Genomic DNA, 26717 nt, shown 5'->3' on the forward strand with positions numbered 1-26717 from the left:
AAGCTCAATAGCCACATGTGGCTAGTGGCTACCATATTGGGCAGTGCAGACTTAGATAACACTGTGTACCAGACAGTGTTATGAATCCCTTTTATAGTAACTCACTTAATCTTCATAATAATCCTATGCGGTAGATAGTGTTATTAATCTCATTTTAAGGCACAAAGAGCTTAAATAACTTGCCCAAGTTCACTGAGCTGGAAAGTGGGGGAAGTGAGTTCGAACATTGGTGGTCTGGCTTCAGGATCAGCCACATTACCATAAGGCCCTCTTGCTTAAACACAACTCCCTGGAGAGTATGGAGGAAGCGTCATTTCTTCGTGTGTCCCCCATAGCACAGACCATGCTTAGTTCAGATAGGAGACCCAGTAAGTGTGTGGTGAATGAACTAAATGAGTGAGAGAGGAAGGTGAGGTGGCAATGGGGGAGTTGTCAAACGTTCAGCCAAGAGGATTAGATGCCTCCAACCATTACTATATGTGACTAGGTGAGAGGGAATACTTTAGAATTAAATTTGAAATTGCCTATTCTCAAGGAGCTTCCAGCCTAATGGAAAGATGTGAGAAAATACACAGTGACAGAAATAAAAGTCTTACATGCTGTCATTTAGAGAGGCATTCATAATTGGAGTGACTGGAACCAGGAAGAAGGGGTACACTGAGAGAGGCTACCCAGAAGTGGTGCCTCTTAAAAGGGATGTTAAATGAGATGGAAGGAATACGGTGGAGTAAGACACAGGAAAGGACTGACAAGAAGGAAGACTCATCATCCTCCTCCTCCTCAGCCTTGATTGAATATGTTGCAGACCTGGTTCCCAGGAAGCATACTGTGAGCTGCAGATTTGCGTACAGAGGTTTTTTGGAAGTGGTCCCAGAATCAACACCTTTAGGAGAGAGTTGTGGAATGACACCTAGCAGCTGTGGAATGAGAGCCTCCTTGTTGGAGGGTAGAAGGAGGAGTCTGGGTGGTGGACTACAGTGTCTATACCAGCTCAGTGCAAAGTCTAAAGAAGCAAAAAGCAAAGATCATGGTGACTGGAAAGCCCCAGGCAGAATCCCAACATAGCCAGCTTCTCTGGGAAATTGATGCAAGGTCGTGCAACTAGTGAGTGAGTTTATACCTAGTTCTGTTTGGTTCCAGTGCCTCTTTTCTCATCACAACTCTCCAGGAAAGAGAAGAAAGAAGTGAAGAATAGAACTCAAACACCCTTTATTACAAAGTGTCCTATTCCTAGATCTGTAGTTTTCAAACACTGTGTGTTCTAAATTCTGAAAGAAATCTGGACCATGTTTTGGGGCACATTGGGTGCCTCGGGTACCTGAGTTGTTGAGTGCTGTGGTTGGAGTGAGGCGAGAACAGCTGAGCAGATTTCAGCAGCAAGGAACCACCTCCCTTCTCCCCTTGCCTAGGAGGAGGGGCAGCTCCCTTTCTACTGGTGAGGAGGGTGTCTACAAAAGACAGCATTCCTAGTGGGCTGTGCTGGTGGTCTCCACACCACCCCCCGGCTTGGCCCAGAGCTTGGAGCCTTTCAGGGCTGTGCTCCAGCTTTGATCCTGGTCTTTTTTTCTTGGGTTCAAATCAGAGGCAGGGTTTGAATAGCGTGCCTGGAGTGGAGCTGGGCCAGAGTGGAACAATCTTTGAGAGCCTGATTCTGCATGGTCGTCCATTTGTCCTCTCCAAGGTCTGTTGAGGCTAGGAGTCCTTTGATCAGGTGGTGAGCTCGCTGGGAGCAGAAGTAATCAAGCTTTACCACTAAAGGGCTTTTGCGCCTCGCAGAGTCCACAGCTGGAAATAGAAAAAGAGAGAGAAGGGGAGTAGAGAAAAATAGGAATAAACTAACGTGTGCATCTTGACTCCCCTTGAATGTGTGACTTTGAATAAACCTTTTAACCTCTCTGAACCTCAGTTTTAGGGAAGAAGACCTGCCTCACAAGTGTTTATGAGTATTAAATCAGTTTGTAGGAGTAAAATCCTTGTGAACATAATAGGTGCTTAATAAATGTGTCTTCTCACTCTGAACATTTGTACCTTGTAAAGTGTAAGTGTGCTAAAGTGTTTCCCACTTGTGGATAAATTCTGAAAAAATCCTTTTCAGAATTTGCCAGAATTTTCTCTGCCAATAGCATTTTGGTACCCATGATGGGGAAGGAGGTAATAGCAGCCATCTCCAAGACCGAGATGGGGATGCCAGTTTATCAGGGAAACACAAAGCCACCCTCAGCTTAGCCCTGAGTAAATATTTGTTGAACATGTGAATGAAGAAATGAATGAATGGTGGAATGGTAGTAAGAGGACTCAGGTTTCTCCTCTTCCAGGAGGCCTTCCTGGGTTCCTCCAGCTTTCATAGTTTCCCTGGCAAACTGCTGCATGTAAAATCTGCTCCATGCAACATAGTCCTGAATTACGGACTGTCTTCCATGGTTCTCTCCTTGTTCTGTGTGTGGTGTTCTTGTCTCCTCGGCTTGACGTGGGCAAGGTGAATTTATCAGTATTGCCTCCAGAAAGCTACCTCCAAGTTCACATTTGAATTACTCAGGTACCAAAGTGCATGGATTTTTACCCCAAAAGAGAATAATAAAGAGGTGGAGAGTAGTACCCTTATAATCATATAGGACGTGGGTTAAGAATTGTTCTTTTCTACCTCATGGGGTTTTGTGATGCTTGAATAAGATGATACATAAAAATCGCTTGGTAGAGTGCCCAGTGCATAGTGGGTACTCAAGTGTGGGAATTTAGAATTAGTGATCGTCTCGGGACTGGGAAGAAGAGGGACAAGGAGGGAGGAAAGCTTTAGTCCCCAAGCACACAGCCTGGAGGGCTGAGTGTCAGAATTCAGTTCTAAAATCTAACTCATGCCCAAAACCTAAATTATACCTTGGAGTATGGGCATCCTGCCTTGAAATGGGAAATTAGGCAATTTCACAAGGATTCACGGCTGTGTTGTCTGAGCCGTTTTGTTCCAGGTAAACTGGAACAGGCGGTGAACCTTTGGCAACTGAGAGAGCAGTGCCAGACAGCCTGCACCAGCCCGACGGGGCACCGGGCGAGAATACCAAGCAGCCTTGCGCGACGCTCAGAGAAGCCGCAGGGGCTCAGGAGCAGGCGAGCCGGTGTGCCAGAGAGAGCAGACAGCCTCTCTGACGTCAGCCCTCCCCGGGTGGCCTCCGCCCTGCCCACCCCCTCCTCCCAGACACTGTCCCCATCCCTGCTAGCCTCCTCCTCTCTCCTCCGCAAGCTCTTATGTGAGGAGGAGGGGTTGCGGAGAGATGAGGCTTCAGACTGTCAGCAAGCCCAAGAGGATGTCAGGTCCAAAGCCCCAATGCTCTTTTTAGGTAAGTGAGTCTCAGGCATGATCAGGCCAGGACTGTGCCTTTTTCTTCTCCTTCTTGCTTCTGAGAATGTGAAGCTGAGGGTAGACAGATGCTGGTGTGCTCGGGTCAGGTACCCCAGCCTCTTTGGCAGGTTCCAGGACTATCCAGGGGGTTCCCCAGGAGTCCCAAAGATCCTACTGTGCTCGCTGAGGAGCCCCCTGGACCGGACTCCACGCTGTGTGACCTCGGGCTCTGAGGGGGTCGTTTTTATTGGGTTTATAGGAGCCAGGCGTTTGGAGCCACTGTGGGCCTCTGTAGGGCATACCAAGGCCCTTTGCGGGGATGCCCTATCACCTGCTGCCAACAGTAAGTTCCCTTGTGTGTCCTGCTTCCTTACTGCTCTCATCAAAACCTTCTGCGAGCGTATGCCTTGAACCAGGAAGCCACAGCTGGGACTTGTCTTTGTAAAACGCAAATCCTGGCAAACACACACAACCTTTTAGAACTCTGGATGAAACGAAGGCCGATTTGCTCAGGTAATTGGGAGTGTAACTTGGAGTGGTGGATGCGGTTGCAGGCGAGGGTCTGGGGGGATATGCTGGCAGTGGGTTCCATCTCAGCCTTCCCTTGCCTCACTTTCTCCTGTGAGGTGTGTGTTCTTTTGAACTAGTTAATGTTAATCACTGAAACAAGCAAAGTAAAACCGAGATAAGTACACACACGCGCACACCCCATACTGTCATGTCACAGGACTCATGTAGGTACTGCTTTCTTTTGTTGACATTGTCTTCAAAGAAATAAACGTCTATAATTTTGTGGGTAAGCATTCAGCTGCAAATCACTCAAATGTCTGGAATTAGTATTCTTTCTCACATTTTTCAGAAAACATTATCGTGCTCCTTGTATGAGTCAGACAGTGAACTAAGTTTTGGGGCTCCAGATGCTTAAGAAGCTCACAGCCCGAGAGGAGTGACCTGCATGTAGTAGAAACGAGAACCTCAGCTACCAGCTGTTGAACGCCAGGCACTGTGTGCGGCCCCTGTGCCTCTTGGTCTCATATCCCACATCGGAAAGTTCCCCGAGGTTAGGCATTATCATCCTTATTGTACAGCTGAGGAAAACCAAGCTGAACTAGTTTTCCCAAGGTCTCACAACTAGGAAGTTACAGAGACAGGGTTGACCCTAAATCCCACTGACCCCAGGCCCGTGCCTTCCCCTGATGCCCCATCTGAAGGGCTGTGTGGGGCCACAATATGAACAGGAACAGAGTGCCCTGGGAGCACTGGGCATGGAGCCACTGTTTGTGTGTCGAAGAATTGAGGAACCTGATCTTGTCAAGACAAAGTGACAGCCAATTTGGGTTTTTAGAGATGGAAACATCATCACTTAGCAGGAAAGGGGCATGGGCAGAAATTTTGAATGAGGCTGGAGGTGTCCATATCCAACACCTTATATGGCTTCCGTGTTTAAACAGCAGGGCAGTCTAGCCCCGTGGTAATGATAAATAAGCTCTGATTTTATGCAGCCTGCTTCCTCGGTCAAGAAAGTTGTGACTGTTTATATTACATGGGTGGCATTTACCCTGACCCCTCAGTTGGAATTTGAACAGGTCTCAAAACTATGTGTTCAGGCTCTTAGTCCTTCTGACCATTTCATCTCCAGGCTTCACACTTCGACTCTGAATGCAAATATTTAAAAAGGTGAGTGTCAGAGGGAATATGGACAGATGTGGCAATGGTCATGGGATTTTTCCCCCTTTCTTTTTCTCTAAGTAGGCTCCAAAATGTCCCAGTAGATAGGTTGGATCTACCCACTAAAGTAGGATCTGCCATCAGGGCAGGGAGGGGCTCAGGCTCCCCCCACCTCCTGCCCCATCTGCATGCCCCCATCTCGCATGATCTTATACTGGGTGGCTGGGAAAGTTGCCTGCAAACCTCCCTTCAGCTAAGTGCCCTCCCAGGACCCACCCCATGGGATGGCCCTCACACTGTCCCTGCTGTCTGACCTCCATGGAACTTTTTTTATGTATTTTCTTTTCATTTTAGAATAGTTTTAAACTCACAGGAAAGTTACAGGAGTAGAACAGAGAGTTCCTACGTGCCCTGCACTCAGGTTCCTCTGTTATTAACATCTTACATTCCTGTCGTACAGTTGTCACAATTAATAAAACAATATTGATAGTTAGTGCTAACTGCAGTCCATACTTGATTCAGATTTCCTTCATTTTTCCCATTGCCCTTTTTCTGTCCCAGGATCTCATCCAGGATACCACATGACATTTAGTTGTCGTGTCTACTTAGATACATTTTGGATGTGATGCTTTCTCAGACTTTCCTTGTTTCTGATGAGCTTGACAGTTTTGAGGAGTAGTGGTCAAATATTTTGTAGAATGTCCCTCAGGTGGGATTTTTCAGATGTTTTTCTTCTGATTATTCTGGGGTTATAGGTTTGGAGTGGTTATAGTGGTGAAGTGCTGTCTTTATATCCAGGGGACACATTCTCACCATGACTTTATCCCTGTTGATGTTGACCTTAATCACCTGGCTGAGGTAGTGTTTGTCGGGTTCTCTGCTTGTAAAGCATGGAACATTTTTTATGAGCCTTTTCCTTTTAGTTTGGGAGAGTACAAGGCAGTCTGGACTGGTGCCTTTGTATTCTTTCCCATGATGTCAGCGAGATGTTCCCTGAATATTAATGACCCCATTATTTTATGAGAAGCTGAGTTGACCTTTTCATCCATCTAATTCTGACTCTCATTTTTGTTTGGAGACAGTCTTTGGGAGAACATGTCTGGTGTGTGGGTTTGTGCCCCTGTCGTGGCTGACTTTCTTCGCTTCTAGCATAGCAGCTCCTTGAAGGAAACGGTCATGACTTTAATATGTGGGCACCATCTACTAGCCTCCAGCTTGATTCTGTCTGTCCCCCAAGCCCTCAAGGTGCATGGGTGCCGGGGAGCTTCGTGGCGCTCCTGCGTGCATTTGTTCCTTTCTTCCTTTGCGGGAACTGCCAGCTGTAGAGCAGAGAAATCTTGACGCCGTAGAAGGAGCCGGGAATTGAGATGTTTCCCTTTCCTGAGTCTGGGCAGGAGAGGAGGAGAGTTAAGGGAACCCCAAATCAGCCTGTTGAGCTGCAGTGCTAAAAAACTCTGATGTTTAAATCCAGAATGTCACTGAAAGAGCTTTAATTTCACTTCTACATAGATGGATTCCACTTACTGTTGCTGCCTGACAAACCACCCCCAAACTCAGCGGCTTAAAACAAAAATAACCATTCATTTTGCTGATAAATCTGTAATTTGGGAAGTGATCAGTTGTCTCTGCTCCACCAAGACTCAGCTGGGGAAGCTTGACTGGGCTGGAAGATCCACGTTCAAGATGGCTCGCTCCTGTGGCTGGCAGGTTGGTGCTGGCTGTCATCTGGAAGTTCGGCTGGGACTGAAGCCCAGGGGCCTCAGTTCCTTCCCATGTGGGCCCCTCAATGGGCTGCTCAGGCGTCCTCACAGCATGATGGCTGGTTTCTGAGAGTAGGCACTCAAGAGTAAGAACCAGAAAGAAGCCTTACCAGCTTTTATGACCTGGCCTCAGAAATCATGTGGCATCAGTTCAGCCATAGTCACAAACCCACCCAGATTCAAGAGGACAGAACATAGACCTCACCTCTGAGTAGGAGCACCAGAGTCATGTTTAGGAAGAGTCCGTGGGTCAGGATGTATTGGGATGGTTATTTTTAGAAAACACAAGCTGCTGCAGCTGGCTAGTGAGTGATTTAGGAGGGTTTCTTATTCTTCAGCAAACATTTGTAGTAGCCAAGGTGCTGGACTAGATACAAGGATGTGACATTGAACCAGACACGGTGCCTGCCCTCCAGCAGCTTCGTGTTCAGACAGCGAAACAGAGAAGACCTGGCCATTTCCATTCAGAGAGGTGGGGGCTTAGCAGTGATGGGCACACAAGGAGGGACTCCTAAGAAAGCCTTCAAGACTCTGGAGGAGTTCTGGGTGGAAAATGCTAGTCCCAAGCGGAACCAAATGACTAAGGCAGAAAAGCTAAAGCTGGGAGAAAAGGCAACATTAGTTGCCCCAAGTGTCGCTGCCTTTGGGGAAAGTTTGGTTTTTAATTGTGGTCATGACAGCTGTTACTATCGTTATGTCATTGCCTGTCTTCATAAAGCATTCCTCTGCTCATGTAGGACGTTTTCCTGAATCAGAAATCTCTCAGTCCCTAGGGTCTCAAGCTGCCAGGGTCGGAGAAACCAGCTTTAAATCCTGGTCCTGCTCCATGGGGACTGTTTTGAACTTAGACAAATGGCTTAACTGTCTCTTAGCATGCAGGTGATGGCAGGACCCAGGCTGCAAATCTGTCATTCTTGCCTGTTTCCTGCTCCCAGGAGAGAACCTGTGCCGTGCTCGTGTGTGTGCATGTGTTGCACGTACGTGTTGTTGTTAGGAAGCTGTGATCTGCTGGCCTCCTGGAGCTGCAGCCCAAGGTGAATTCATGCTGGCCAGAGGCCACAGGTGTGTCTGGGTGCCTGGGCCCCGTCTCACGTGATTTTCTTGCTTGCCGTTCTGGAGATTGCACTCTGGGAAATAATTCCCCGTGGAGTCATGGACCTCATCAGTCCACCTTTTGAATCAGTGATCTCCAGACATTTCTGGAACCCACCAGGTGATGGCCTCAGGGAGCTCTACACACCAAGCAGAACCTTCTGTCCTTTAGCCCTGTGATCAGAGCCATGTCCCCAGCAGGATCTGATGGAAGGGCACATTTGGAATGTGGCTGCCCGGAGAGAGGGCTACAGCAAAGATTTGCACTTGAAACTCCTTAGTTTCATAAAGAAGCCAAGATCATGGGCATGGGTACCTCTTAAGAGCAGTTGCCCAGCTCACCATGAAGTCAACGATACACATTTATTTTTGAGTGAGGGAAACCATGCTCCAAGAAATGCAGAGTTCATGTTTTATCTTTAAAACAAGGGGGAACATCAAAGTTCAGAGGGGGGAGCACACTGGAATACGGGGAGCATAGTGATGTCAAGCGAGCACTGTGGGTTTGGGGCATTAGTGGGACTGGGGCAGGGCAGTGAGTTGGCCTGGATCCCTTCTGGCCCTAACCCTATGTAATTGTGTAGCAAGGCAAGTATTTCACTTTGTTGGGCCTCAGCCTTCTCATCCATTAAGTGAAGGAGTTAGATACCAGAGAGACCTGATGTCCCTCCCTATTAAAAGACAGTAATCTCGGAGCTGGCCCCATTGCCTAGTGGTTAAGTTTACACACTCCACTGTGGCAGCCTAGAGTTCGCCAGTTCGGATCCTGGGCACAGACCTACACACCACTCATCAAGCCATGCTGTGGTGGCATCCCACATAGAAGAACTAGAATGACTTGCAACTAAGATATACAACTATGTTCTGGGCTTTGAGGAGAAAAAGGAAAAATAAAGAGAAAAATTGGCAACAGATGTTAGCTCAGGGCCAATTTTCCTCACCAAAAAAAATTTTTTAATTAAAAAGAAAGACACTAATCTTGAAATTAGAACAGCTGTTTCCTGGCAAGATTGTGTGTTATTGCCCATGTCAGAAACAGACTCCCTGATGGTCAGATTTGGTATGCTGTGGATACTCATTCCTTTTGTTGTAGAAACATCAGATGCAGAAGTTAAATTCCCAGAACTTCCAGGTACCTATTGCTGAAAAACAAACCACCCCAAAACAGTAGCTTAAAGCAGCAAAAGTCATTTATTTTGTCCACGAATGTTAAGGTTGACTGGGCTCAGCTGGGTGGCTCTCACTTGGGGTCTCTTGTGTGATCACAATCCAATAGTGGCTGGGCCAGGCTCATCTCCTAGGCTCCTTCCCTCTCAGTTCTCACACCTGGCTGGGGCTAGACCAGCTGGGCTCCCAAGGCCTTCCTCTCACTCTCCACACGGACTCTGCACACTCCTTCTCCGCATGGGCTCTGCACACTCTTTCTCCGCATGGGCTCTGCACACTCTCTCCGCGTGGGCTCTGCACTCTCTCTCCCGCAGGGGTTCTGCCCACTCTGTCTCCGCATGGGCTCTGCACACTCTCCACATGGGCTCTGCACTCTCTCTCCGCAGGGGCTCTGTACACTCTCTGCGCATGGGCTCTGCACTCTCTCTCCCGCAGGGGCTCTGCGCACACTGTCTCCACATGGGCTCTGCACTCTCTCTCCGCAGGGGCTCTGCACACTCTCTCCGCATGGGCTCTGCACTCTCTCTCCCGCAGGGGCTCTGCACACTCTGTCTCCACATGGGCTCTGCACTCTCTCTCCACAGGGGCTTGCACTCTCTCCGCAGGGCTTCTGCACACTCTCTCTTTGCATGGGCTCTGCATACTCTCTCTTCGCATGGGCTCTGCACATTCTCTCCACATGCCTCTGCACACTCAGTCTCCACGTGCTAGCTTCGAAGGAAGGGAACTCATTACATGGGGCTGAAGGCCCTGAGGAGAAAACTGCAGAAGCTGCGTGACCTGTTCTGCCCTGTCCTGGGATGTTATGTGGTGTCACTTGCCTCATTCTGTTCACTAAGGAGGTCACAAAGGCCCGCCCAGTTCCAAGGGGAGGGGAAACAGACTCCCCCTCTCGGTGGGAGGAGTGTGAGAGAACTTACAGACGCAGATTTTAAATCACCATACCAAGCATCCAGGATGGCCGAGCTGCCATCTTGCTTAGGGCTGAGGGATGGCTTAGAAGACTTCTCAGACTCCTGTGATTCTGTCACAAGGCTTTGGAGGCGATGGAGACAATGGCTGGCAGTGGAAACCTAGTTTAATGAGGGGGGAAGCTCTACTTAAAAGAAGATATTTAAAATTACAAGGAAAGTGGGATAGAATTCTGTTTATATGTGTAAGGGAAAATTTGTCTTTGTAACAAATATGTCTTGTGTGTATGTAAGCAATTTTAAGAGCAAATTATGCAGTGAATTTAATTAAACAATGGTGTGCATGAGATGCCAGGACTGGGGAAGAAGAGAGAATTACAGCAGGGTTTCCAGCCCTTGTATTGAACTACTACAAGTGTGCCACCCGCCCCCAGGTACTTGCAAAGAAAGTTAATTGACTGGCTTGTTAAAAGAAGACCAAGTGTGTGATACAGAGCCCTGAAATGGAGATAGAAGAAAACAAGAGGGAAGAAAAGTCGAAAGACCAATGACAGAAAGTCAATTCCCAAAAGATTATGGATCATTGCTTTGAATGTGCAGAGCGGGGCAGGGCTGAGGGGGTGCAGACAGTGAGTGAAAGTGGTTGCGAGTGTAGACTCTGAGCCAGCTGCCAGGTTCAGATCACAGCTCACCATTCCCCAGCTGAGTGAAAGGAGGCAGGTTCCTGTCCCTCTCTGTGCCTCCTTTCCTCAGTTGCAGTAGGGAGGGAGTACCCGCCTCCTCACGTTGTTGGGAGGATAAATGTGTCAGTACGGGCTTTGCCCTTCCAGCAGCTCCTGGTACGCAGGAAGCACTCCATAAGGATGAGCCGTTTCTCTCTTCACCAGTTCCCTCCTCGCCTTTGCCAGTTGCAAATATCACCCCCAGTATGGACTGTGGGCAGCCCACAAATAAACAGGAGGAAGCCCCTTCCTTCCCTTGGGTCCTGGGATCAGGTATGCAGTGGAATTCTGGGTAGAATTCTGTGACATCTAGGTCCCCATCTATCTGTGGGTTACCCCCCTCACACACACTTGTCCTTATTCTAGCACACTTGAAAAATCAATTCCACTTTTAGAGCACGTCAAGCTAGATTTTAGTTTTAGTCTCTCTTACATATTTGAAGTTAGAGCCTCCAGAGTCCATTATGTAAATCTATGCAAAGGATATGCAAAGAGGCGCTAGCCCCAGACTGTGGGGAGGGGAGCAAGCAGGCCAACACAAAGGGCCTTGAATGAAAATTTGCATCCTGGGTTGAAGGCCTTGTATGGTTATTGTGACAGTGTTCAGTTGTTAACCTTTTGTGCCAAGGAGGAGAGGTAAACTCTTGTCTGATTTCCATATTGAAGGTGACAGGCGAGGTTGAAGGAGAGGTTTGGGCTGTACAACACTGTAGCAATTTTTATGGAACAAATGAAAAATTGCTTTGAAATAATAACTGTGATGCAGGCTGTGTCCCCAAAACTGTGTGCTCTTGGACAAGTCACTTCACCTCTTCCATTGCCCACTCTGTGAAATGAGGGCACTAGATTCGGTTCCCCCTAGGGCCCCTCTCACCGTGACAGCTAAACGTCTTCCTCCAGGTGGAACCCCTTGCACGCAGCATGGCAGCATCCATTCAGGTACCAAAGGGTTACTCTAAAGTCTTGAGAAGAAATGGCTGAGGTGTCATTTTACAGTCCTTCCAGAGAGAAAAAGAAAACTTCAGGGGATGCTGGCAACTGAAAAAAAACAAAAAACAAACTGAAAAAAAAACTGCAGGAGCAGCAAAGGCAAACACGTTTACTCACGTGGTGAGTCTCAAGACAAGGAAGAGCCGGCCATCCACTTCCCAGGTGGGAGGAGTCTAGCCCCTGGACTGCTCCTGGTGGGAATGTCAGGGGAATTTCTTTCCCTGAGCATTTTAAAGACCAGGATGTGTTAACCCCTCTGCCTCTGGAGTGCTACGGAAGTTCTCCTAGAGGCCGGGAAGCTCCTCTCCCACCCCCAGGCCTGTCACTGGCGTCACTAGGGGTCTCTCTGAAAGCTTTGCGTTGCCCTTGATGCTGTTGCCAAAAGATTGCTGTGTCCTTGGTCTCTGATCTCTGATTGTAGCGAGCACATCTGGTGCTCCACCCCAGGGATCCTCTGGGCCCTTAATTTTAACTCCAGCTGTTGCGGCAGCCACCAGCTGGGCACTCCATAACCTGACAGGCCCTCCACCCAGGGCTGCTCTGACTCAGCCCCGCGCCTCGTGCAGGAGCGAGGACGTGCGGTGGAGTGAGCACCGTGCAGCAGCCCTGGGCCAGTTGGGTGGGAGCTGCTGCTAAGTGCCCCTCTCACATGGACAGTTGGAGGTGCCGTCTACTCAGCTCCTTGGGGGTCCCCAGTGAATCTGAGTTGCCCGTTCTTGTCAGCTCGTAACCTGCCCTTGGAGTGATTTTCCCTGTTTCACTCATCTCAGACCCTCATGGCCGTCCCTTCAGATCACTTCCCAGAATAAACCATCTGCACACAGCCCCATCTCCGCCTCTCCTTCTTGGGGCATCTCTGAGGGAGACACTTGTGTCGGTCTGCTCAGGCTGCCGTAACAAAGGACCACAGACGAGGAGTTAAATAACAATGGATGGTTGCCTTCTCACAGTTCAGGAGGCCAGAAGGCCAAGCTTCAGCTGCCAAGAGGATTGGTCTCCCGCTGACTTGCAGAGGGCTGCCTTCTCACCGTGTCCTCTCGTGGCCTTTTGTCTGCAGAGCATCCCTGTGTCTCTCTGTGTGTCCTAATCTCCTCTTCTTCTAAGGACACCAGGCAGATTGGATTCGGGCCACCCTGATAGCTTCATTTTACCTTACTCATCTCTTTAAGGGCCCTGTGTCAAATACAGGCACATTCTGAGGACCTGGAGGTTAGGGCTTCAACATACGCATTAGGAGGAACACAGTTCAGTCCATAACAATGCTTACATTGAACCAAGGCACTCGTGAGGCAGCAGAGGCTAGTAGAGAATGTCCCTCAGAACGTCAGAGGTCACAAGCACCAGTTCTAAGAATACGTTGTCCCTGTGGTGTTAAGCTGCAGGAGAGGGGCTGAGTAACCCTGAGCCAGTCAGATCATAGTGGCACGTTGTTGCTTCTGTGGGTGCAACTTACCGTCCTCCTTGTCCCCCTTGTGCATCATCAGTGGTGCTTGACCAGGAAAAGCATGCATTTTGGATACTGCCCTGGTTTCGTATACTTCTGCTGCTTGGGACTTTGAACTTGGTACTTAATCTCCCTGAGCCTCAATTTCCTGCCCCGGCGAACGGCTGTGAGGGTTCAATCAAGTGTGAAAGACTGGGCTGGAACAGGCGCTCAATAAAGTTTTTAGGACTGACCTGAATAAGCAGAGCACACAGTTGATGTATGCTTTAGATCACAAATGAAAGTTTAGAAAGGTAGGTTGGTCTTAGAGATGGTGGGGGCTACAGTCTCTGATCTACAGTCCCTCAGCCTCCCCCCACCCACTAATTTGCAAGTGCAGGGTGAGGGGGACGTCAGTCCACTCCGGGACTCCACCCCACACCTAAGTTGGAGGCGGCCCCAGTGGTGCTGCTGGAGATGGCCAGGAAATGATCTCCCCCCTCTGTTCCCGGAAGCTCACCAGAGTCCCTACCCTCTCCTGCCAGCAGCTTGCTGACCATCCCAGACTCCCAGGAATCCCTGCGAGAGCCCTTGCTTTGGCCATGGCCTGGGCAGCCAGCAGGGCTGAAGGAAGGGCATGAGGGTGAGCAGGAGGGGGTGGTGTGAACAAGGAGGAGTTCACAGGTCAGAAGCAGGCCCTAGAGGCTGTTGGGCTCAGCTTTTCCTGGCCCATGTGTTGTACGGGGGTGGCCAGTCTTCCAGTCTATAATCTGAATAGATCTGTACATCTCAGGTGTACGTGAGGTATTATTTTTAAAGGTAGGTACATGCTGTTGTGTTAATAAGATCCGCACATATTTAGAAGTGTTTTTAAATGTGTAGTTTTTGTCCTTGTGTATTTGCTCGATGAACTAAAGCGTATACAATGACCATCAGGCAAAATCCAGGATTTTCTTGTAGTACTCAAAAGGGCTCCTCCTGCTCAGAAAGGCTGGGCATCACTGGTTCTCCACAGAGAGTTCAGCCTCAGGAGCACCTAGGAAAAGCAGTCAATGCGGACGGCAGCCGTAAACCCGGCTGGCGTTTATGGAGCGCGTCTTCTCTTCCAGGCTCTGTGCTCAGTGCTTTATGGGCGCCAGATCTGGTCGCCTGCTCTGGACCTGCCCCCTTCTGCCTGTCACTCTCCAGTAGCACTGACATCTCTGTCTTGTTTGTGTATTTGTGTGAGCTCATCCAGGGCCACATGCCACGCTGTCCCTTTTCAGGTGCTCCAGGGTCGAGGAGAAGGTAGACCCTCCTTAACTGGTTGGTGAGAGGGCCTGAATGAACAGAGGTCTGTCCATTTGTACCTTTGTCTAGTTCATAAGTGGAAGATTCAGCAAAGGCATGGGAGCTGGTCAGCTCTGCCCACCTGAGCCTTCCTCATTCGACTCAGTGGCTCTCACAGAGCTGCCGGCTTCCCTGTAGTCAGGCTGGCCTCGACCACTCCCTGCTGCAGAGGGGCAGCGGGCACTCAGAGGCCCACTCCAGCCCCAGCCTGTTCTCGAAGCTGCCCGTGGGTGGAGGGCTGATAGCATTTCAGAGGCATTTGGGAAGGGGTGGGGCTGGCTGGCTTAGCCAACTGTGGTTCCCAGCCGTGCTGGGTTGCTCCTACCTAATAGACCTGCCACTCCCTCTCCGCCCCCCCCGTGATTCTGGATCTGATAAGTGTCAGGGCAGCAGTGTGGACCTCAAGAATGCTCCTGGTGTTTCCCTTGAGTTCCCGGAGGTTTACAGGCTCATGGATTAGGAAGGCACAGGCTCTGAGCTGTTTCCCGGGTATTTCACCTCTTCTCTCTGTCTCCCTCTCAAGGCTTCCTCCTGATCTTGGCACTGACCGAAGCACTGGTATTTGCTGCCCAGGAACCATCTCCCAGGGAATCTCTTCAGGTCCTCCCTTCAGGCACCACCCCAAGCACTATGGTGACAGCACTGCTCAGCTCTACCAGACACTCATCCGTGGCAGCTGCACCTGCCTCCGTGGTGACACTGACCCTCCATTCCGATGGACCCTTCTCACAGACGGAAGCTCCCACAGCAATGACACCCCATCCAGATGGACACCCTCCTACAAACACCATCTCCGCCATCATGGCAACAGCAGGCACCCCCCATTCTGAAGGCCTCCTGCCCACACAGCCCCTTCCTGCTGCCATGGCAACCACATCCTCCCACTCAGAGGGCCATCCTCTAGGGAAGGCTGCACCCACCATCCTGCTGACAAAACCAACAGGAGCCACCAGCCACCCCACCACAGCACCGACCCGGGCTACCACGCGCAGGCCCCCCAGGCCTCCAGGCTCTTCCCGAAAGGGGGCCGGTAGTTCATTACGCCCTGTCCCACCTGCACTCAGTGGCCACTCTGGGAGGAAGGAGGGCCAGCGGGCTAGAAATCAGAGCTCCACACATCTGGGGCAGAAGCGGCCCCTGGGGAAAATATTTCAGATTTACAAAGGCAACTTCACAGGGTCTGTGGAGCCTGACTCCTCCACCCTCACCCCCAGGAACCCACTCTGGGATTACTTCTCCTCGCCACAGCCCCAGACAGTGGCCACAACGGCAGCGCCCAGCAGGACCTCGTGGGTACCACCCACTGCCCCCCTGGTGCCTGCAGAGGACAAGCCAGGCCTTAGCAGAGCAGACCAGGGGGGTGGTTCCACCTTCACCAGCCAAGGAGTGGAGCTGAACGCCACAGCAGCCTCAGGTGCCCCTACCAGTCCACAACCTGCCCCAGTGCCTTCTCAGCGCCCCCGCGGTGACCCACAGGACAGCCCCAGCCACAGTGACTCCTGGCTTACTGTCACCCCTACCACCAACAGACCTCTGTCTGCCAGCTCTGGCGTCTTCACGGCTGCCACAGGGCCCACCCAGGCTGCCTTCGATGCCAGTGTCTCAGCCCCTTCCAAGGGGATTCCTCAGGGACCATCCTCAACCCCACAGGCCCCAGCGCACCCCCCCGGGGTCTCAGAAAGCACTGTTTCCCAAGCCGAGGAGAAGGCTGCCGCTACCCCCACCATGACCGACAGGGTGCCCAGTCCCCTCTCCACAGTAGTGTCTACAGCCACGGGAAACTTCCTCAACCGCCTGGTCCCTGCCGGGACCTGGAAGCCTGGAACAGCGGCGAACATCTCCCACGTGGCCGAAGGGGATAAACCCCAGCACAGAGCCACCATCTGCCTGAGCAAGATGGACATCGCCTGGGTGATCCTGGCCATCAGCGTGCCCATCTCCTCCTGCTGTAAGTGCCTTGCCCTGTCCCCCTCCTCTCTCCCCTCCTTCCTCTCCCACGTCAGCCAGCCCCAGAGTTGGGCAGTCCCCACCAGGTGGGCTGCAGAACTTCCCAGAATCCCAAGAAACAAGGTGGCAGGACAAGAATCATGGGTTATCCCTACCCCTAGTCCTGGGGTCTGCCGCTGCGGCTCAGATGCCCACTGCTCGTGAAGGCGCGACTCCCAGGAGCTGGGAGAACCTTCAGGTTCTGCAGAAAGAGACACCAAGCTGGAGCGGTGACATGGCTCACCCGGGACCCCGGGGTTAGGGAGAGGCAGGGCTGGGATGAGAGCTCAGAGAACCTGTCTCCCAGCCCGGTGCTCCTGTCCTGACACCACCCTGCCCCACTCACCCTCAGGGGTAGCCTGCCAGTGCCTGTAACAACGTGGCACCAAGACACCAGCAGTGAGAGTCGTCACTTCCTAATGTACGGCCGCCAAGGAGCAGAGCCCTCACCTGCCTCTCCTACTTCACTTCCATCTTCCTTCCTGTCTTTACTCCCCTCCTTCATCTCTCCTCCTCCTCCTCTCTCTTCCCCCAAGAGAGAAGAAGAGATGAAGCTTTGGTCTTGCAGGAAGTTCTGTTAGCCTTGGCAAAACAGTTCTTGTAGCCAAGTTGAGGCTTGAGAGTTCCCTGTGGATTTAGCTGCTCCCTGCCACCTCCCCGGCTTGTCCTTGTTCCTGCAGGGTGTGAGCTGGTTGCAGTGTGGGCCTCATCTTCGTCTTCGGCCTCCAGAGGTGTTGGTGGAAAAGGGCTCTCCCCAGGCCGCCAGCACCTGTCTGTCCCTCCTTTACTAGGGATCAGGAGGCTGTCTCCCTGACAACTCCATCAAGGTCCTGGTGTGGCCGCTTGGACCTTAGGCTTCCGTCATCTTCCCCGTGTACTTGCTCCTAGGTTCTTAGAGTTTCTCGACCTCAGCCCCGCCCCACCCCACACGGGTGTCATCCAGCCTCCCTCTGGACCTTCCAGGGGTGAGACAGCTTCTGTGCTCCTCGCTCATCAGATAGCCCATTCTAGAAGCAGCCCCTCAGGTTGTTACCAGCTCTCTTGGGGGCCTGACATTTGCCTGCTTGTAATTCCCTCTCTGTGGCCCTAAGCCATGCCTTCCAAAACCAAACAAAACAAGTCCATCTGCTACCCCTTGAAACATTGGAAAAGGCTCTCAAGGGCAGTCTTCTCCTTCTCCGAGCTTCTCATCCCTTCCCTTCAGGTCTCTTCATAGCCCCATTGCCTGGCCCTGCCCCGCCATCTGCCCCTTTGGATGGCCTCCACTTTGTCCTGCTCCCCCAGAAGGGAGCGCACAGTGCACACCTGCCTGGCCCTGGCAGAGGAGAGCGGATGGTGGCTCCCTTGTTCTGGACACTGTGGGCACATTCGGGCGGCCTGCACTGGCATCAGCTCCGTTGGTTGTGCTGACTGTCACGCCACCATGGGCTCACCCTGACCTCCAGAGGAGCAAAGCCCCAGAGGCTCTGCACAGAGGAGGCTGTGGAGCCGGGTCCACCAGGCTTCCTCCCGCATCGGGCCGTGTACACGTTAGTGCAGGAGGCGTGTGCCTGGAACGTGAACGCGATTTCTCCTCACCATTGTGCTCCAAGATCTTTCTAATGTGGAGTCTGGATTCGTTCCAGGAGCCACCTCTCCCAGCTTTCTGTCTCCTTCTAGTTGATAAGCAAAGCAAACGTCCCATGTCAGGGATGGATGAGTGGAAATGTTTGCAGGCTGCATGTTTCATTCTTTCATTAAGCAGCTTTATTGTCTCTCATGGAAACTTTTTGTTCCTAAAACTTTGCCCACTTCTAAAACAGAAGAATGATAATGAGAAAATGTAGCACTATTAGCCAATAAATTATTAATAATGGTCATATTTGAGAAATAACCACATTAGAGACAGCTTTCTAATTTCCCATTCTTTACATGAGTCTAAAGGCTCTAGTTTACGATGTGAATTCCCATTATTTTTAATCATTCCATCATTAAAACAGACTAGTCAGAGGAATAAAATAAAAACAGAAAAAGCAGGGGCCGGCCCAGTGGCATAGTGGTTAAGTTCAGTGCCCTCTGCTTCAGTGGCCCGGGGTTCACGGGTTCAGATCTCAGGCTGGGACCCACACCACTCATCAGCCATGCTGTGGCAGCAACACACATATAAAGTGGAGGGAGATTGGCACAGATGTTAGCTCAGGGCTAATCTTCCTCAGCAAAAGAAAAAAAAAACAGAAAAAGCAAAAACACTGTGCAAGGAACACACCTTACAGATGGGGGCATAAGTCGCCAGGTGAAGTGACTTGCCCAGGGTCCCCATCACACAGGAATCAGCCCACATCTGGTGGTAGAGTCTGTTTGTCTGATTCAACACATTATTTCGTGAGCACCCATTGTGTGCCAGGCACTGTGCCAAGCACTAGGAGCAGGGATGTGTGATGTGGCTCCCTCCGCAACGTCTGGAGCCCTCTCCTTACCTGGGCCTCCCTCTTGGCCTGGGCCAGTCAGCACAGAGCACACAGGCCACACCCACCTTCGTTTGCAATTCTAAAAAGACTTCTCCAGCCCTTTTGCTATGTAAGAGTTTGAAATCAGATCAGCTCTTACTGCAAAGCTGGAAAACCCATGGGCTGCCGAAATCATGCATGATAATGTCAGCCAGGAGAGAAGCACGGACACAGACTGGACCTGCACCTCGAGAATGCTGCTGGCACTCTGACAGGAGCTGCAGGCACTGGGACAGAAAATATTCCTGTGTAAAGGATGATAGGAATCTTTCTTCAAAGTGGACTCAGCCTCTGGGAACCCGGACCCCACTTCCTTTGGCGTCTGTCTTGCATTTCCCCCATCCACATGGGAGGCTCCCCTAAGCCGTCACTCACCCAGGTTCCTGCCTCAGCCCTGGCCGTCTCCACTTCCAGCTCCCTGTCCTCTGTCATGGTCCCCTCTCCTGTGAAGGCCCCTAAAAGAGGGACATTAAGATAACAGAATACTTCTTCACCACGCTGTGCTCTTTCAAAGTACAGATGAGTAAATGCTCGGGCTGTTTTCATAACCCAGCCCCACTCTATTCATCAGGTGGGCAGACTCTTCCAGGTCTAAGGGCCCCATATTTCAGACCTTCCCTGCCACCACATTTATCCTAGCGCTCACTCTGCAGCCCTCAAAGAAGGGTGTCATCCTCTGCCTGTTTGCGAGGTAGTTCAGACAGTCTAGGCTGGTAGCAAAGCGCACGCATAGGTTTCCTCACAGCTGGCTTTTCAGACCAGCCCTGGCCCTGCTCTTCTCCATCCGCCAGAAGCCCGACTTCAGAAGGCCAGGACTGCTGGGCAGGTGGGTGAATCGCTGCTTCTGGGGGAAGCAGGGGTGATCATAGCAAATCTCAGGGCTGCTCAAGAAGGGGTGTCAGCAGTTCCACCTGCCCGTCCATAGCGTGCGCTGCACCCGACAGCTGGAAGGGTACATGTGCCAGGACTGGAAATGCCTCGTCTCCTGAGCCACGCCAGAGACAGCCACACATTCTCAGCTGTGCTGAGGACCAAAATTGATTGGATCCAGGCCACCTTCAGCTGGAGCAGGGACCATGTGGCTCCTGAGCTGGTCTCTGCTGCCACCATCAGGACACACAGAGCTCACCACCTCCTGCTAGAAGCCTCTGGGCCTGGCACTGAATTGGTCCTCACTCACGGCTGTCAGGGCTGAGTTTTCACCAGGAGGTCAGTTTTGTGGCTCTCCCAGGCTCCCTGGCAAGTCCTGCACAAACCCATCAATTCTTGAGAATGTCTTCACTCAGCCTCCCTGAAGAAGACCGGGGCTTCGTGGAGGATGAGAGCAGGCTACAGGGCCAGCTGCAGATGTTTTCAGCAAGCCAAGCTGAGCCTGGCCGAAGCAGAGTAGCAGCTCTCGCTGACCCTGGACTCGTGAAGGTGCAGGTGCACCTTGCCCCAGAGCAGTCTGGCTTCCTTCCAGATATACGGTCTAGGCCCTTGGCATATCAGGGCAACATTCAGGGAGAGAACATATCCTTGTGCCCACACAGGTCTTGGCCGTATTAATTGTTCTGTGAATGTTAGTCAAGTCTGAATGTACATATGTGCCTTTTACTCACAGTCCTGAAATGACTTTGTAGTTATCATATAAGAAAACCTGGGTCAGAAGTTCGCTTTGCAGTGAAAAGAGTAGAAGAGAGTGGGACCAGAAGGAAGTGTGACCAGGAGCTTTGTCTCCTTGGGGCTTATGAACCAGTTGGAAGAGGACAGGGAGAAGCAGGACAAGACAGGGTTGTCCAGGGGACATCACCTCAGCTGCACCAGTGTGTGGTGCCCAAGCTTTCACAGCTCTTCTCTGTGCTTTCTGGCCAGTGCGCCCTGCTGGGAACCTTGCTGGGCTTCTTCAGGCATATTCCCACCCACCAGGCTGGAGAGCCAGACCATAAGCCTCCAAACCTGGTTTCCCCAGGCCCGTGGCCTTGTGTCCAGCCTGGCCTCCTTCCATACCGTGAGACCTCTGCTGGGCCTCCTTCCCGAACCTCCAAAGGGGGGAGTGATTGTCCATAGCCTGGCTCTCCCCTCGAGTTGGCACAACTGAACTGAGTAGTTTCTCCCACTGCCAGAGGATCTCAGGTTTCTCATCTACAGAATGAGGGGGCCACACTGAAATGTGTCAGAGCTCCCTGTCCCCTCTAACTCTCCTAGCTTCAAACCTGCATGAATCGCTAGAGAGGAAGCCTGGTGTGATCGCAGCACTTGGCCTGGGAGTCAGACACACCTGGGTGTCATCCCAGCTCTGCCACTTGTCACCTGTGGGACTTGGACATATCAACATTGGTCCAGTGTTTTCTTACCTGTGAAAGGAGAACTGATGCCCACGTGTTAGTTCAGGGCCTCCAGGAGGCAAACACCGGAACAGGGTTAGGCCTGCAAGAGATTTATTGGCAAAAACCTGGGAGGGATAAAGGACGGGACTGGGGTAGGCAGGGACAGCCCAGACTGCAGTGCAGGTCTGACACCTGTGGGACGAGACAGGGAGGGACAGAGGACTGGGAGGGAAGAGTCTCGGGCTGCAGTGCAGTTCTGGGAGGGTTTCTGACAGGCCGATGGGAGTCCTCAGGCCGGTAGAGGAGCCTCTTGTCCTGCAGGCCCAGGCTGCACTCATACCCCTGCTGCATCAGTCGTGGCTGGGAGCCACCCAGGACACGTGGCCTTGCACATATGTGGTGGTGGCTCCAGAGGGGCAGCAGCTGGGCCTGTCCCTAGGCTGTGCTCGCTGCAGCAGGAGATCTGAGCGGCATTTTCCCGGCTGCAGCACCACCCCAAAGACTGTTGTGGAAATCAGGGATGATGCCTCTAAGGTGCTGTCACAGTTCTGCCCTGGGGACGGGGCTCAGTAAAGGGCAGTGGTCACATGGTGATGTTCTTCCTCTCACTATGGTTAGGATTTGCTCCGCATTCTCAGGCCATGGAGTGAGCACTTTTAGCAGGTGTTTGAAAAGGTTGATCCTCAGGGGACCTGTAGGGTTTCATTTCTACTTCCCCTCACACAGCGGGTCCCAGCCCTGGAATCATGCCCCTCCCAGAAATGTCAGCACCGTGCCCAGGGCTCCATCTTAAAATCAGTGGCCCTCCCACTCCCTGTCATACATCTGACAGCGGATGGGCCCACGGATGGTTTCCCACCGGCATTCCTGGGGGAGCCCAGGGGCTTGCTCAGTTCTCACTCCAGTTTTAACACTTAGGAAGTAGAGATCCCGTCACCCTCTTCTGGAGTCTGGACAGCTGTTGCCCTTGTAGAAATGGAGCAGCTGAAGACTTCGATTAGATCAGAAAGGGGTGTGTGTGCACCTTGTGTTCGCAGAGAGCTGTGTGGTTGACAGAGTGTGCCCACGTGCCCGAGGCACAGTGCCTCCAGGGTTCAGGATGGTCCAGGACAGCGAGCGTCAACCTGAGGGTCACAGAGAGCTGGTCAACTTCCAGCAATCAGCTGGTGGTCGGATCAATTCTGGTAACTTCCATGAGTTTCAGTCGCCTCTTCTGTAAATGGGGAGAGTACCAGGGCCTTCCTTGGGCAGTGCTTTTGTGGGTTCAATCAGGCTGTAAAGCACCTGGGTCAGCACCGGGAAAGGGTTAGAGACTCCGTATGCCTGAGTTACACTTTTCTTTCCGAGAAGAAAGGTCAGACCACTGAAATAATGACAGTTCTAAACCACAGGTGCAGCCTTGGCCTTGAGCCAGCCAGCCGTCATGCAGCCCAGGTTTTCTACTAGATCTCTCTTGTGGAGGATGCTGGCAGAACAAGAAGAAAACTGTTAATTGAGCGTCAGGCAGTGCATTCGGCATTTTGCATGATGTCCGTAACTCTCGTTACAGCACGTGAAGTCGACAGTGATCAGCATGATGAAGAGACTTACGTAGTGTAACACGCCAGAGCCAGGCTTGAGCCAGGTCTTCTGGACTCCACGCCGTGCTCTTCCTATAGCCAGGCTGGCTCCTAGGATGTCAGTGAGATGGCATTTGAGAGGCACTGGGAGCTCCCTGAGAGAAATGTAATCAGGACGGGAGCACTAACAACATGCGGGAGGAGAAAGCTAGGAGCAGAACTCCCTGTCTGACCCCCAGGCCATCCCGCCTCAACGCCAGCGCTTCCTGCAGGGCAGGATCCTGGTCCTGTGTCCTGAGCAGGCCCGGGCTCCAGAGCCAGGGTCACTGTGGGCTTAGAGGGAGCACTGCACTGGGGGTCAGAGGACCTGGATCCTGCGACCCGCACCAGCCCAGGTTCGCAGCTGGGCTCACTGCAGCCTCGCCCTCTCTTTATGGCTTCTGTTTCACCAGCTTGAAGTCCCCCCAGGCTGTTTCACCATCCCAGTTCCAGGAGCAGAGTGGAAACGTAGTGACAGTGAAGAATAAAGACACCAGAAACGGGGAGGCAGAACCTGGGGTCTCGCCCCAGCCCTGCCGCTCTCTGACCTGTGCTGTGGCGAGTCATCTGGGTTCTTTGCACCGTAGTCTTCTCACCCGCAGAATAAGGCGCTGCCCTAAATTAGCAGATTTCCAGGCTGAGCTCTGCAGCCCTCCCTTCACCCCTGTTCCTCCTCCACAGTTGAAGAAAGGGCTCTTTGGAAGGAAGCGAGGAGACCCACAAAATCTGAAAAAGTCTATACCAGCCAGTCTAAAATTCCTTTTAGCTCAAACATTTAGAAATCTCCTTTATATTTTTTAAACTTTTTTAAGGGACCTGGGAAGAGTGGTAAGCCAATTAGAAGTCTCTGATCACAGCAGATCAGATGGAATGCAAACTTGACTCATCTCTTGACCTTGTCAAGAGGCCTTTTCAGGTTGAGACGCCAGCAAGGCCAGTGGCTGGGAAGAGAGCTACAGAATCCCTCCATCAGCCCACAGGGGCTGGAGCATGGGCCCTGAGGTCCCAGCCTGTGTGGGCGCCAGCTTTTGCAGCTACCCCACACCCTGGAGTGCACAGGCCCCCCATGCTGGCCAAACCCTCAGGCGGGTGTGAGCAGAGTGGCCCTCTGCTGCCCCCTAATGGCCATTGCCATCATGGTGCTGGCCTCCAAGCACTGCTCAACCTGGGGCTCCCTCTCCCTAGCACCAGTGGTTGGCACCTCCGGGATGGCGAGTGTAGCCCTGCCCACCCCTGGCCTGGAGTTTCAGCCAGCCTGCAGGGTCTGGTGATCGTGAGCCTGGGCAGGAGATGCCTAGTCTTCATGTACTGGCTTCTCCCTGGGAGGGCTCCAGTCCCTCTTGTCACTGTATCGCCTGTTCCACTGTGTGAGCCTGGACAGGCCTCCCACCTCTCCTACCTCAGAAGGCTTCCCTGTCAGGATGCTCCAGCCCCTCTTTCACACCTGGGTCATCAGCAACATCCAGACGTGCTCCTCGCTCCCTGGGGCCCCACGAGGCTCCGAGATTGAACAGACGGGCTTGCAGGTCAAGCCGTGAGGAGCCCTGACCAGGCCCCTCTGTGCAGTGAGGCTGCTGATGGTTAAGAGCACAGACTTTGGAGTCCAGATGTCTGGGCTGCTCTTGGGCAAGTCACTCTACCTCTCGGAGTCTGTTTTCCTGTCTGTACTGGAAGATTAAATGAATTAATGTTCCTAAACCGCTTGGAACCCTGCCTGGCAGCCTGGCACATAAACACTGTATAACTGCTAGAGGCTTTTTTTTTTTTTGACGATGATGATGATGCCAGAGCAGCTGTTTTATCAGGTCCAAGACCTCCGCCCAGCAACTTGTCTGCCATCGAGGCCCTCTGTGGAAATCAGGGCTCATTTGTGGAGGTCACTGGGCTCTGCCCCCCGTTTCTGCCACACGCCCGCTCTGAGAACTCTCCTTGTCAGTCCAGCAGTGCAACTGAGAGCACGTGCACCTGTCCCTGCACCAAGCTCTGGGAGCCCTCCCACTGAACGAGCAAGGCCTTTTCTTGGAGCAAACTCGAGGGGCACTGCAGCATCCACAGTTTTCCGAAATGACATCCAGGCCTCTTGCCCCTAAGCCCTGTGGATACGGCCTCTCAAGTCCACTCTGGCCCCATCTCCTACCTCACTCCCCCATGCTCACTCTACTGCCGCCATGCTGCTCTTTTCTCACACATGTCAAGATTGACCCCACCTCAGGCCCTTTGCACATACTGTTCTCTGCCTGGAACACACAGTCCCTCTGTTCTGCATGTGGCAGCTCCTTCCCCATACCCTATTCTCAGCTCTGAGATCACCCCCTTGGGGAAGCCTTTCATGACTACTCTAATGCAGTCTCTGGCCCATTCACACCATTGTCTCTCTCACTTCACCCTGTCTTGTTTTCTTTGAACAGCTGTCACTATCTGAATTTACCTCATTTGTTCATTTTGCCTGTCACTTATGTATCATCTGACCCCGTCTGCAGCCTTCCACACACAGGATGGAAGCTTGTGAAACAGGGCAGCCTTGGCTTGTCCTTCACACCCTGTCTCCTCAGCACCTGGCACAAAGTAGGCCCTCAACATAGATTATTGCTGAATGAACAATTGAATGAATGAATGGGTAGGAGGCTGAATGTATGACCTTCACAGCACCCCCACCCCGCCCGGACACGCGCCTGTCACTCGGCAGTGCAGGCCCCCTGCTTGCCGCCTCCCTCCCTGTCTCTCTAACTTGGGCTCTCCCCACAGCTGTCTTGCTGACCGTGTGCTGCCTGAGGAAGAAGAAGAAGACGGCCAACCCGGAGAACAACCTGAGCTACTGGAACAACGCCATCACCATGGACTACTTCAACAAGCACGCCGTGGAGTTACCGCGGGAGATCCAGTCCCTGGAAACCTCTGAGGTAACGAGCCCCAACCCAAGGGTGCCCTGGAACTGCTGGCCCCACTGCGGGGACAAGCACAGGCTCCAGCGAGGGCTGGGGAGCATCTGCTCACCTCCTAGGGCCTTGCTCCACAGAGCGTGGTCCACGGGCCAGCAGCCACAGCCCCAGGAGTCTGCAGGCCCCGCTGCAGCCCACTGAATCAGGATGTGCATTTTCGCAAGAACGCCCAGTGCCTTGAGCACGTGTTAAGGTTTGGGAAGCACTGTTCTTGGGACTCCATGTTTCTGGGAACAAGTCAGCAAGCATTCATTGAGGACCCGTTGTGTGGTAGGCACTGTCTGGGGACTGTGAAGATGAGAGCTTGCTCTCAAGGGGCCCAGGTTCCAAGGTGTGGCTGAGGTACAAACCCCAAGCATCATTCAAAAGCAAAACAAACCAGGAGAGAGAGAAGAAGAGTTGCAGAGAGCTGTGGAAACCCATCGAGGAAAGCTGTCCCAGTGGAGGTGCTGGAAGGACAGATGGATCTTGACAGGCATTCCAGCAAAGGAAGTAGCCCAGCTCAGGGGGAGATGTGGGCTGGCCGTGGCATGTCACAGGAGGGAAGAGTACATCGGCTCAGGACGCGTTTGCCCCAAACACCTGACTGGCCAGTGAACGAGCTGAACTCTGAACCCAGGTCTCTGTGACCATGGAGTCCATGCTCTGTCCACTCTCACACAGAGGTGGGGCGGGGGCCAGGGAGCGGCAGGAAAGGTAGATGGACCAGGCACGGCCTTGGATGGGTTGAGTGGAGTTTGTATTTTAGTCTTGGGCAGCAGAAGATCATTGAAAGTTTTGAGTCTTGAGTGACCTAGTTTAAAAGATTGTGCTGATGGCCTGGGGCAGGCGCTCTATACATGATCAGTGAATGGACAGGAAGGAAAGGAAGGGTGGTTTAATGGACGGATGAATGGATGGGAGGACAGACAGAAAGACAGACGAGAAATGAGTAGGTCAACTGAGATGCAATTGAGATGTCCCAGGAGAAAGATGGCAGATATCTGAGTAAAGGCAGTGAGAG

The 26717-nt window shown here is 52.2% G+C and overlaps 1 protein-coding gene across 6 annotated transcripts in view; it reads left to right on the forward strand.

The window, feature by feature from the left end:
- TMEM108 (transmembrane protein 108) overlaps positions 1-26717 on the forward strand; it is a 326361-nt gene that overhangs the window by 293871 nt on the left and 5773 nt on the right. For 5 of the 6 annotated variants that reach the window (XM_046641533.1, XM_046641530.1, XM_046641531.1 and 2 more), the window contains 2 exons: positions 14920-16344; positions 25521-25675. In XM_046641533.1, the coding sequence (XP_046497489.1) occupies positions 14920-16344; positions 25521-25675 (1580 nt within the window). Of the gene's footprint in view, positions 1-3219; positions 3333-14919; positions 16345-25520; positions 25676-26717 lie in introns of those variants that run through there. The other variant, XM_046641536.1, reaches the window with a different exon arrangement.

The sequence above is a fragment of the Equus quagga genome, chromosome 1, assembly GCF_021613505.1.
Source record: "Equus quagga isolate Etosha38 chromosome 1, UCLA_HA_Equagga_1.0, whole genome shotgun sequence".
In the NCBI taxonomy this organism is placed as follows: Eukaryota; Metazoa; Chordata; class Mammalia; order Perissodactyla; family Equidae; genus Equus; species Equus quagga.